Source organism: Aulonocara stuartgranti, assembly GCF_965226115.1.
Source record: "Aulonocara stuartgranti genome assembly, chromosome: 5".
In the NCBI taxonomy this organism is placed as follows: Eukaryota; Metazoa; Chordata; class Actinopteri; order Cichliformes; family Cichlidae; genus Aulonocara; species Aulonocara stuartgranti.
The window spans coordinates 8,242,514-8,254,676 of NC_138943.1; the positions used below are offsets into that span (position 1 = coordinate 8,242,514).

At 39.5% G+C, this 12,163-nt stretch overlaps 1 protein-coding gene across 5 annotated transcripts in view; it reads right to left on the reverse strand.

The window, feature by feature from the left end:
• Positions 1 to 12,163, reverse strand: part of grm4 (glutamate receptor, metabotropic 4) — a 206,904-nt gene that overhangs the window by 118,774 nt on the left and 75,967 nt on the right. The window contains exon 1 of one of the 5 annotated variants that reach the window (XM_082533806.1): positions 5,233 to 5,271. The exons of the other annotated variants lie outside the window; for them this stretch is intronic. Coding sequence (XP_082389932.1) covers positions 5,233 to 5,265 — 33 coding nt within the window. The 5' untranslated portion in view covers positions 5,266 to 5,271. Of the gene's footprint in view, positions 1 to 5,232; positions 5,272 to 12,163 lie in introns of those variants that run through there. 5 annotated transcript variants of the gene reach the window in all.

Genomic DNA, 12,163 nt, shown 5'->3' on the forward strand with positions numbered 1-12,163 from the left:
TGTATTTCATGTCAATAAATTGCTTAGACTTTTCCCCATTTCTCTGGTGCTTACATTGAAACAGGTACTCAAACACTAACTAAAATATGTATGTAAACAGCATATAAAAATGTAGTCCTAGTTTGACATTAGATAAAGATGAATTTTTCAAAAAGTACAATTCAGACATCAGACACACCATCTTCAGCTCTTCAATATCATCATTCCAGAGACTAGTACAAGGTAGTACAAAGTTTATATTTATTTGAATTAATCTGCCATCTACGTGTATGCAAACACAATGCACTGCAAACTGTTGTTCCTTATTCAAGTAGACACACTTACAAATCAGTTCTGTGTAAACATAGCTGTCCTTTATTGTGTTTACTGTCTTCATTTTGGCTGCCTGACTATCAAGACAAGAAAGCTGACTGCTGGAAATGCAACCTGTGAGCTCTCTGGTGTGGAGCTCAGCACAAGGATAACATAGTGAGGGACAGGGTTTAGACAGCTTACGTGTAAAAAAAGGGGAAAAAAAGACAACCCTGCCCAACACTTACACCACCTTCTATATGCATTCACAGTTCCTTTAGAGGTATTGTAACATGCACAGCAGCAGCAAGTGCCAGGACCTTCCCAGATAATGTCTTGCTCATATAGTCCATCATGCATTTTCCTGGGAGTGAACTATAGCTTCTGTACAGTCACTATAGCTCATAAATATGTTATAACATGCCCATTTACCATTCTGTTTCTGCACGGTTTTCAGTATGTGCCAATTAACCCTGCTCACAAACAAACCTTATTTTTCTTACTTCTTTGTGCACTGAACAGACGAGATGATTCTATTCCTACTTATCCTGGTTTGGTTGCCGCAAATCTCAATAAATAACAAACAATGCGTGGCTTTTCTTTCTTTCTCTGCACCAAATGAACTAAACAGCATGTGCTTGTTTGACAAAAACACCAGTGCTTTGTGCCAGAGTTCACTGTATGAATAATATGACAAGACATAAACTGTAGTCTGGAAAACCTTTTATATGAAGACCTCATGAACACTTGTATATACTGTGTAGTAGAGTCTTGAAGGATTCCATTTTCATAAATTACATACAGCTTGGATAAGCTCAGCAGCAAGGCCAGCTCCAGAAAGATATTTAATACCAGTCTTGCAACCCCCTAAAATGGTTGCTCCTGTGTGCTGTACTTACAAATCTCATTACAGTTCATTCAGCCTTTTGGTTCATAAAGCAACACCCACCAGCTCCAGTAGGCCATCTCAAGAGACTAGACTGGGAGAATTAGAGAGAGGCACTTAGCTCTGCTTACTCTACGCCCTTCACTGTCAAATCCCAGTTCTTTTGAGAGCATACTGTGAAAAGATCAGATGACATAATGTGACGACCATAAGACTGAAAGGCTCTTTTTTTGATTCTCATCTGACAAACTCAATAAAGGCATCGCTATTTCATAATTACGAACAGAAGCTTGTCAGGAAAGAGAGACTTATGGAAGACTAGCTTTCATTCTACGAGTTGGTGTAAATAAAGATGACGTGCTGAATACTTAAGAGGCAGGTACGTTTCATGCTATGTCATGACCATATAGCGACATGCAGTTTTACTTAAATGCCTTTCTCAGAGAGTGACCACATCCTGCTTTTGCAGACCTGCTGCTGCTTTGACAGTAGTGGCTGCAGGGCAGGGCCATTGATCCAAGGCCTGAATGCTCGAAATGGAAAAGATCAATCAAAAGCAAAAGGGTTATCAAATTGTATGAAATCTAATAATATGACTCGCACAAAGAGAGCTCTCTGCACCAGTGTACCCATCGATCCCGTTTTTTCAACTTGCTGTTTCAATTAGACAGCTCTTATCAATGGCTTGCCCATATAGAATAATACCAGCCTAAATAGATCAGTATCTTTTATGTGCTGTCCAATATTACAAATATGTCCAATATTGTGAACACGGCCACCTGGGATATAAATCTTTGCACAATATTGTAGTCTGTGTGTCAAATTGTGACACAAACCGTTCGCTCACCAGGGCAGAAACATAAATATTGGCAAGTGAGAACTTTCCATTTGGCTGTAGTGTCCCCTGTTGCAACATCAAAGATTTCTCGTGTTATTCGCAGAGAGATGGGGACCTTTACAGGTTTTGACAGCTACCTCACATAGAAGTCAGGTAGCAAAAAGATTTATTTTGGAGGTAAAGATTTGTCTTCTTGTCTTATTTGGGTCTTTTTAGCATAGGTATCCATTTGTTACAGAGTAGACATTTTGAAAGCAATGGTCCCCAAAGCATATGTAATGGCATCATCTCTTCTCCCACATAAGAAAATGCTGTGCACTTCAACAAGCAAAGCTAACAGACAAAATGAGAAAGTGTAGTGCCATTGCCTTCCTCAATTATTCTGTCTCTGATGTCTCTGAAGTTTTTTTGTTTTTTATTGTGTGTGGTTTCACCAAAAGCATTTATTTTCCTTCTTAAAATCCGCTATTACAGCTTTGGAATTCATGGCTGTGAAGATAGCCTTATGTAAATCCCCATTTAATGTGACCTTCTTTTCCTTTCATGAAACAGGGATGAGTCACCAAAAAGGGCGGCTCAAATTCCATTACCAAGGAGGCTTTGGGCATGAGCTAAAAAGTGAAAGCATGGCAACACACAGTCAAAAAGAGTCCCAAAATAATTAGGTTGACTTGGATTACAAAAATGTGAAAATGAGGTACTTCTGTGAAAAAGGAAAACATAATATTCATGACACTTTTTGCCAGCTGATTAATGAGACGTGCCCAGCAGCTGTTTTTTTTCTCCCTTTGGTCAAAAACGAATTTGCTAACATTTGGCACAAATTTACTGGTGGATTTGACTCCACTAGCGACAACCCCCACACAACCCACCACCCCCCCCCCCCACCCCACCCCCCACAAACCTCAACATCTCTTCTCTCTCCTGTTATTATTTCAAGTTAATTTTATTCTTCCACCTCCCTAACTTGCTATTGTTCCCTTGATTCCCCAAACACACAGTCGAGAATATCCATCTTGTTTAATTCATTTCCCTTTTACAGGGAATATCTGGTGCAGCCACTTATTCACTCCTCTCTCAATTGGCTTTGCTCACCTCTCCTGGCTCTATCATTTTAAAGCCAAACATGTAGCAGCAAAGTTATCAGCTCAGCAGGGTCTGGTTAAAATAGACCATGACTATCTGTATTAGAGAGGAAACTGGCTTAACATCGGCCCGTTAGCGTCTTTCATGACTCTGGCTTATCAGCCTGCTGTGACATGTAACCCCTGTGATAGTGTGACCACAAAACAGCATTACAAGAAGACATTACAAGACTTCATTTATTGCCTCGTTTCATACTTCAATCGCTCAATTTGATTTAGGCACCCTTGTCTTTGGAGAATCAAGGTAAACGGTTTAAGAGTGAAAGGTCGTATTTCACAAAGCACAAAAGCGCTGCAATTATAGTTTTAATCAGCTGAGGTTAGCTGGAGGAACATAAAGCAACATGTGATATTCAGTATGACGTAATTTGAGCATTAGTCATCTTCATAGTTTGTCTCTGACAGTTGATCAGATACTGCCACTTGCTGATTTTCTGCATCCTTAACATTATCTTGTAACTGCAGAGGTAGCCGCATTCAAAGGAAAAAGTGAAAATTTACTCTTTTAATGTTTTACGATTCTTTAAATTTACCGCATGATATTGATTAAAAAGACGCAAGGGAAAAGAGCCAGCCTCCCAATGTCCACTTTAACAAGCAACTAAAAGTCAGCCTTCACATTCTCACGCATTTAGGGGAGCTGCTGGTTGTGGAAGAAAATAGGGGAGAAAATACGTTTGAAGTTTGGGTGTAAGGGGCAGTCTGCACCCAAGGGGCTGTGACCAGCCCCACTGAGTCTGTAATATACATATAAGCATGCAAACATTCATTCAGATATTCCTCTTCTTTGTAGTAATGCTGACATATGAGACCATTGTTTGTCACTGTCATATTCTCAGAGCCTCAGCTCAAGGGAGCATCCATGTGCAGTCGGCACTCATGCATTTTTCATGAATACCCACTGGAGTTCCTTTGAAAGACTGCGTTCTATAGTCGCCATCAGAGTTCTGTTTCTGTGCCTGTAATATGTGGTAGAGGGGAGAAAATTGCATTGGCCCCTGATAAAGGCCACAGAAGATGAATACAGCCGACAGAAGCAGAACCCTTTAAAGTGGGGCAGATTAATTAAAGTAACTATGACAAAGCCTCCAAACCTATCATAAATAGAGGGGAAAAATCATCATTGGAGGTTTATCATCTTTTTTTAAATATAATCGCTCCGCATCTTTTAGTGGCGTATTTCAAATAATAACCTTGGTGACACACCAGACTTTTATTATTTCACAGCAGAAGCTATGGTTCAACAAATGCTATCAATCTCTGGAAGTCTGCATCAGACACCCGCTTCACGGTTTGGCCCCTCAGAGACTCCCGGGTTGAATGGGACACAGTCAGCAGAAGAAAGTGAGGACAACAAAATGGGAGTGAACTCATTCAGCCACCAAGAACCTCATCAACTACAAGATGAAAAATACTGTGAAATAGAAAGGGGATGGGGGAGGTGTATGGCTTAAGAGGGAAGGACAATAACAAAAAAAGAATATGTTCAAAATTGAGGCCATAAAAATGAGAAAGAAAAATGGGGGCAATGATGTAGGAGTAAAGAACAAGTGGGATTTTTCTTGTCTTAAAAAGTTAAACTCTACATACTTTTTACTCCCACAGGTTCGGATACATGCTGTAGGAAGAGGACGCTTAATTAACTTCATCTTGTTCACCTCTCAGCTCAATTTTTAAAAAGTAAGCTCTTCTTGTAAAAACATCAAAAATACAATTATATGCTACACTTATTCCTGACGATTCAATTATCATGAAACATAAAAAGTCTTAATTTCACAGACTGAACAATTTTAAACAGCTCCACTGGTTAAATGCTATATGCCGTACAAAAACCAGCCAAATTAGGTTCTTGAGAGTGTCATACCCGTCAGCAAAACATTTGAAAAAAAGTTCTCCTCTGACTTTTAGACCTGTAGCTGAGTAACTTGCAGCACACAGGCTTTCAGGGCTGTAAGCGACAGATAGCATTCCCCCTCAGATCATTTTCTCTAATGTCAGAGGTAGCCTGTGTTAGGAGCGACTAGAGGAAAATCTCCCTCCTCTGCATGACATCACACATAGATTTGATTTACCGTTGCGTGCATCTGCAGGAAAGTGATAAACATGTCTCCTTCCAGCTATTCAGGGGTTTCTTTCTCTTGTCCTTATGACAGGGAATTAAAAGGGACATGGAGAATGAGGAAACTTCTCACAACTTAGTGTGAAAAACACATTAAACTTGGTTTGGGTTTTAAAGCTTAGTGATGCTCTATGATGCCTGTGAAGCTATCAGTTTAAATTTCATAATTTATATAAGTCAGTATTGAAAACATCCACAAAGAAGACAAGACAGCGAGTTTTTTTTTCTCCTCTTTTACTCAGGAGTCTCATATAAAAAATAAAAAACTCTTTTGTAAAACAAACTTGATTACACCGAAATGTTCAAATGAATTTCCATGCTGGCAAAGTGTAACTACAACTGATTAAAATGATATTAATTCAGAGATAAATATTAAACAATTTAATTTTTAATTATGAAAACATCAAAATTTTATGTTTTCTGTGATGAGTGGAATATTACATTCAGTTTTATTTCTATATAAGATCATATATATGCATTTATACAGCCTATAAAATCATTTATATTACACTGCTTCAGGCTATTCAGGTCATTGCAAAATAAATTCGCATTCACAAGCTTACAAAAAGATTATGGACAAGAATTATTTGATCAGTTGATTTTAAAACAAACAATCACAATGTGTTTGAAGTGCAGACTCTTGCATTAACTGTTGAGGAATTACAGCCATTATTTACAATGCCCCATTTTCAAAGATTAAAACCTTGCATTTGGTAGGGAACTCATAAAATATGTCCATAGTGATGTCTATGCAAGGAAGGAGGTCATCCAAAAACTTTAGGAGTGGCAAAACCAACAATCTGGTACAGCAGCCAGTTCAGCAACACCAAAAGGCCCTGAAGACCCTAAAAAACAACTAAACTGTACGACAACAGAATTATTTTAGGTTTAACAAAATAACTTTATAACATCTAACCAAGTTAAGAACATTCTCAAGGAGGTAGGCACATCGATGTCAAGGTCAACAATAGGGATGGGTATCGAAAACCGGTTCTTGTTGAGAACCGGTTCCCACTGTTTCAATTCCTTGGAACTGTTTGCCATTTTTGCAAACGATTCCCTTATCGATTCCAGGCGCCCCGAATGACGTCACCACGTTGCAGAGCGTCATTTACCTGGCAGGAAACATGGCGGCTCAAACGCTCAAAAGTTTGGTTATACTTTACGAGAACAGATGACAACAAGGCAACTTGCAATACTTGAAAAGTAGATATTTCATTTAAGGGAGGAAACACTACGAATATGCAAAAGCATTTGCTCACAAAACACGTGATAACCTTAAATGAATGTCGTGTTTTTAATTCCGCTCCGGACTCGTGAATCTCAACCGAGCAGTAGCGGTAACGTTTGCACGTTCTCTCCCGTTAATACGGCAGGTAAATAATCAACTAACAGTGCATATTATGCTAGCGCGATCTGTCTTATTACAAAACCTGCCATTACTGTGCATTTAGGTGACCATGATGAGAGAGACAGAGTCAGGCTGGCTCAGATGCTGGCAGTTCTCGCTGCAGTCTACCGGTAGCGTCTCCTTTCAGGCCAGGATAGACGAATGTCACCGAGCAGTGACTAAGTTTGTGGTCAAAGGCTTGCACCCATTTGCCACAGCAGATGCCCCCGACATTCGGTAAGTGAATGTATTTAATTGTAGGCAGGGACATTACTGAATATAGTCGTGTAATTGCTACAGAATAATTTATGTTATACTTTGTTATTGCTACAGAAGAATATTTATTTTATTGTTTTACATTTACAATTTTTTTCCTGGGGACCCTGTGACGCCCCATTGAAGAGCCATAGGCTGTGGATCTCTTAAGATCTCACTGTTGGGTTTGTAAGGCCATGTTACTCCTAAATTTCTATCTTGTTCAAAGAGAAGATATAAAACAAAGTTCTAAGCTAATCGAACTTAGTGTTCTCCTTTTTTTAAAAAGAATCGATAAGAGAATCGATAAAGAATCGAATCGTTAAACAGAATCGAAAATGGAATCGGAATCGTGAAAATCATATCAATACCCATCCTTGTCAACAATCAAGAGACACCTTCATGAATGTAAATTCTGAGCCAAATTAGAGTTATTTAAAGACACCCTGCCCAATTCTTGAAAACAAATAAACACAACAGAAATCTTTGAACTAGAAGATTAACTTGTACCAAAATGACTGTGTAAGAGAACAGTATGGGTAAGGAAAAAATAGTCCACGATCTATACCATACACCATTATCTGTTAAACAGTGTGGAAGCAATGTTATGTTATGGGCGTCTATGAATGTCAATTTGATTCAGTTCATTTCAATCGTAGTTATAAAGCTGTGTTCATTGAAGATGTGAAAGCTGCTAAAAAAATAGCAGGATGAATTCTAAAGTGTATGGGGTTATACACTGAACAAAAATATAAACGCAACACTTTTGTTTTTGCTCCCATTCCCCATGGGATGGACGTAGAGACCTAAAATTCAATCCAGATACACAATATAACCATTCCTCCCAAACAGTGGTCACAAATCAGTCCAAATGTGTGGTAGTGGGCACATCTGCTATATTGAGATAATCCATCCCACCTCACAGGTGTGCCACATCAGGATGCTGATCTGACATCATGAGTAGTGCACAGGTGTACCTCAGACTGCCCACAACAAAAGGCCACCCAGGAATGTGCAGTTTTGTCTCACAGCAAAATGCCACAGATGCCACAAGCAATGAGGGAGCGTGCAATTGGCATGCTGACAGCAGGAATGTCAACCAGATCTGTCGCCCGTGCATTGAATGTTCATTTCTCAACCATAAGCCGTCACCACAGGCGTTTCAGAGAATATGGCAGCACATCCAACCGGCCTCACAACCGCAGACCTCGTGTAACCACACCAGCCCAGGACCTCCACATCCAGCAGGTTCACCTCCAAGATCTTCTGAGACCAGCCACCCAGACAGCTGCTGGAACAATTGGTTTGCACAACCAAACAATTTCTGCACAAACTGTCAGAAACCGTCTCAGGGACGCTCAACTGCATGCCCGTCGTCCTCATCGGGGTCTTGACCTGACTCCAGCTCGTCGCCGTAACAGACTTGTGTGGGCAAATGCTCACATTCGATGGCGTCTGGCACGTTGGAGAGGTGTACGCTTCACGGATGAATCATGGTTCACATTGTTCAGGGCAGATGGCAGCTGAGAATGTCCCAGTTCTTGCATGGCCAGCATACTCACCGGACATGTCACCCATTGAGCATGTTCGGGATGTGCTTGACCGGCGTATACGACAGCGTGTACCAGTTCCCACGAATATCCAACAACCTCGCACAGCCATTGAAGTGGAGTGGACCAACATTCCACAGGCCACAATTGACAATCTGATAGACTCCATGCGACGATGTGTTGCACTGCATGAGGCAAATGGTGGTCACACCAGATACTGACCGGTTCTGGGTCCCCAGACCCCCAATAGCGCAAAAAACTGCACATTCCAGGGTGGCCTTTTGTTGTGGGCAGTCTGAGGTACACCTGTGCACTACTCATGATGTCAGATCAGCATCCTGATGTGGCACACCTGTGAGGTGGGATGGATTATCTCAATATAGCAGATGTGCCCACTACCACACATTTGGACTGATTTGTGACCACTGTTTGGGAGGGATGGTTATATTGTGTATCTGGAATGAATTTTAGGTCTCTACGTCCATCCCATGGGGAATGGGAGCAAAAACAAAAGTGTTGCGTTTATATTTTTGTTCAGTGTACTTGTGGCTCAGATTCAGCTAAATGCTGCAAAACTGATCTGACAGTGCCTCACAGTGCAAATGGGTAATGACTGAAAGCATACTATGAAAGCTTTCAAAAGTTCCTCAACACAACGCAATGGGATATTCCTCAATGGCCAAGTCAGTCACCTGATCTCAACCCAATAGAACATGATTTTTAGTTACTGAAGACAAAACTGAGAGTCGTTTGGCCTAAGACACGCTGTGTACAGAGGAAAAATTAGAAAAAGAAGTTTCTCATTGTCCAAAAATGTATGGACCTAGCTGTAATTAGAAAATAGTCCAAACATCATTAGCAAGAATGATGTCAAGTATAAATAAACTCAAGCCAACTCTGCCTCTCTTCAAAGAGAAACAAATATTTGGCAATGCGCACACGCTGTGTTAGACACAAATCATGTGAACGCTGAATTCCTCCAACACTAAATGGACTGTGTGACAAATGCACAAGCCTGACATCACTTCAAACATTCACTTAAAAGAAATAGTTGTGAAATGTTGACATAATTATATATATATATATATATATATCACATACATTGTTGTGGTTATTTTGGTTTTATCCCTAGTGTTCAAGCTCTTTGTGAAGCTGTCCAGCATTGTGTTTATAATAGCGCCTATCAAACACTGGAGAGCAATGGCACTAGGAAATAATTTAACAGTGTCGGGGAACACAGACAAACAGTTAACTGATACCAAATTAAGATGCTGAAATCAAGATAAATATAAATTCAGGTTATAAAAGTTTTGTATACGTAAGATTTTATTTTATTTTTTTAATTTTGTGTGACATTTTGGGTGTTTTAAACATTATACTTTCCAGCACAGAGACAGATTATATATGATTACTTACTAAACAGTGCAACCTTTCTTTCTACTTCTTTATTCTTCTAAACTGCTGTGATTTTGAGTTAAATGTAATCTACCAAATTAACCAACTCTTACAGACTGAGCAAGCTTGTGTGGCATAGGTTTTTGTTGGAGAGGATCATAACGATTAGGGTGTTTATATTCTCATGAATGACTAATCAGAGAGTCCCTAATTGTCAATTAGGTAAATGGGATTCAGTTCTGGAGTAAGAGTGATTTTGTTTTTTCATAAAGAATAAAAATATCTGTTATAGGCAGTCTAAATATGTGAATCAAGTCAAGTATCTCATCTCCCAAAAAGTTTGTCGTTTTATGGTTGTCTAGCTGCTAATTACTCCCACTGCATATAGTAGTTTCTGACGACATGTAATATTTGCAATTAGAATTACATTAACACATCCTTTTTTATGTCATTAACCAGTGTTTTTTTGTCTTTTGTCTAATACTTATCAGTTATGACATCATTCCTCTGGGTACCAGCATTGCCAAAACAATATCTGGTAGGGAAAAAACACAAGCAGTCACAGCCAAACCGATCATACCACATTTTTCTGAAATCCTGGATCAGCTTTGAAAAAAGAAAATTCTGTTTCTCAATGATATCCATCAGTTACACCAGTTGCTATAGGGAAGTTATAAAAGCATGTTTCCACAGTTAATGAGTAATCATTTCAAATAATAGGATTATGTTTTTGTCATAATCAAGCTGCCCAAGTGGTTGTAAAGCCTGTCAGATTTCAAAAACTGACTTAGTGAATGCAATGTTATAGAAGAAATGCCTAAAGCTATAAAACAAATACCATGGATATAATAAAACATTTAGAGATGATTGCACCCACAACCAGTGTGTAGTACAGGTCCAAGATGCGGTTAAAATAAACAGCTGAACAACTGATGAAATAAAATCTCTGGCCACTTTCTTAGGTACATTGTGCTAGTACAGGGTTGGACTCCCTTTTGCCTTCAGAACTGCTTTAATTCTTCATGGCACAGATTCAGATTTAACCACGTTATAGAAAATATTCCTCAGAAATCTTGGTGTATATTGACATGATAGCATTAGACAGTTCCTGCAGATTTGCTGCATGCAAATCAATGATGAGAATCTCCCGTTCTACCACATCCCAAATCTGCTCTACTGGATTGAGATGTGATAACTGTGGAGGCTATTTGAGTGCTATGAACTCAGGGTCATGTTCATGTTTGAGATGATTTGAAGTTTGTGACATGGTGCATTATCCTGCTGGAAGCAGCCATCAGTGGGATGGGTACATGGTCAGTAAAAGATGGACAGGGTCAGCAACAATACTCAGGTAAGCTGCGGCAATTAAACAATGCTTAAGTGATACTAAGGGACCTGAAATGTACCAAGAATATTGCTCTTCTGCTGCTGTTGCCAATCTGCTTCAAGGTTTTATGTGTTGTGCATTCAGAGATGCTCTTGTGTACACTTTGGTTGTAACAAGTGATTATTTGAGTTACTGTTGCTTTCCCACAAGCTCAAAGCAGTCTGGACATTCTCCTCTGACCTCTGATCAACAAGGCATTTTCACTCAGAGTACTTCTGCTCACTGGAAATGTTCTCTTTTTTGGACCAGAGGTGGTTGTGTGGGGAAAATCCAGTAGATCAGCAGTTTCTAAAATATTCAGACCAATCTGACTGGCACCAACAAACATGGCACATTTGAAGTCTCTTAACTCACCTTTCTTGCCCATTCTGATGCTCAGCCGTTAGGCTGTTCCCATAGTGCATCTGTCACGTAATCCTTTCGCTCTTCATATTCCTTTAAATGGCTCGTGCAGCATTATCTAAGCAGTTCACAGCCCAACAGTTGTACTATAATACATACTGACATTTACCTCAACATCTCCTATATTTAGCGCACTTACACTGTGTTTTAGAAGTGTGCACAGTTGCACACCTTGTTGCGTCACCCTGCACCGCTCTTCTGGAAGCTTTTTGCTTGCTGTGCAGCGTGTGTGTTTGACAGCTTGCTGAAACAAAATACATTTGATGCACAAGTGTTTGCAACCTTCAATTAACACCTGGGAAACATGAAGGCGATAAAAGTAGATAGGGATTTTTCATGAAGACAAGGATAATCTAGTTTAGGAAACCTTTAATCTTACTTTTGCAGTTTTGGCAAAGTGTTTTGTCAGTAATATTAGCATCTGCTCAATGTCATAACTGTTTACTAAAGTAAAGGCATACTTTTATCTGCATATACTCAAGAGTATAGGAAAAGAAACAAGCTT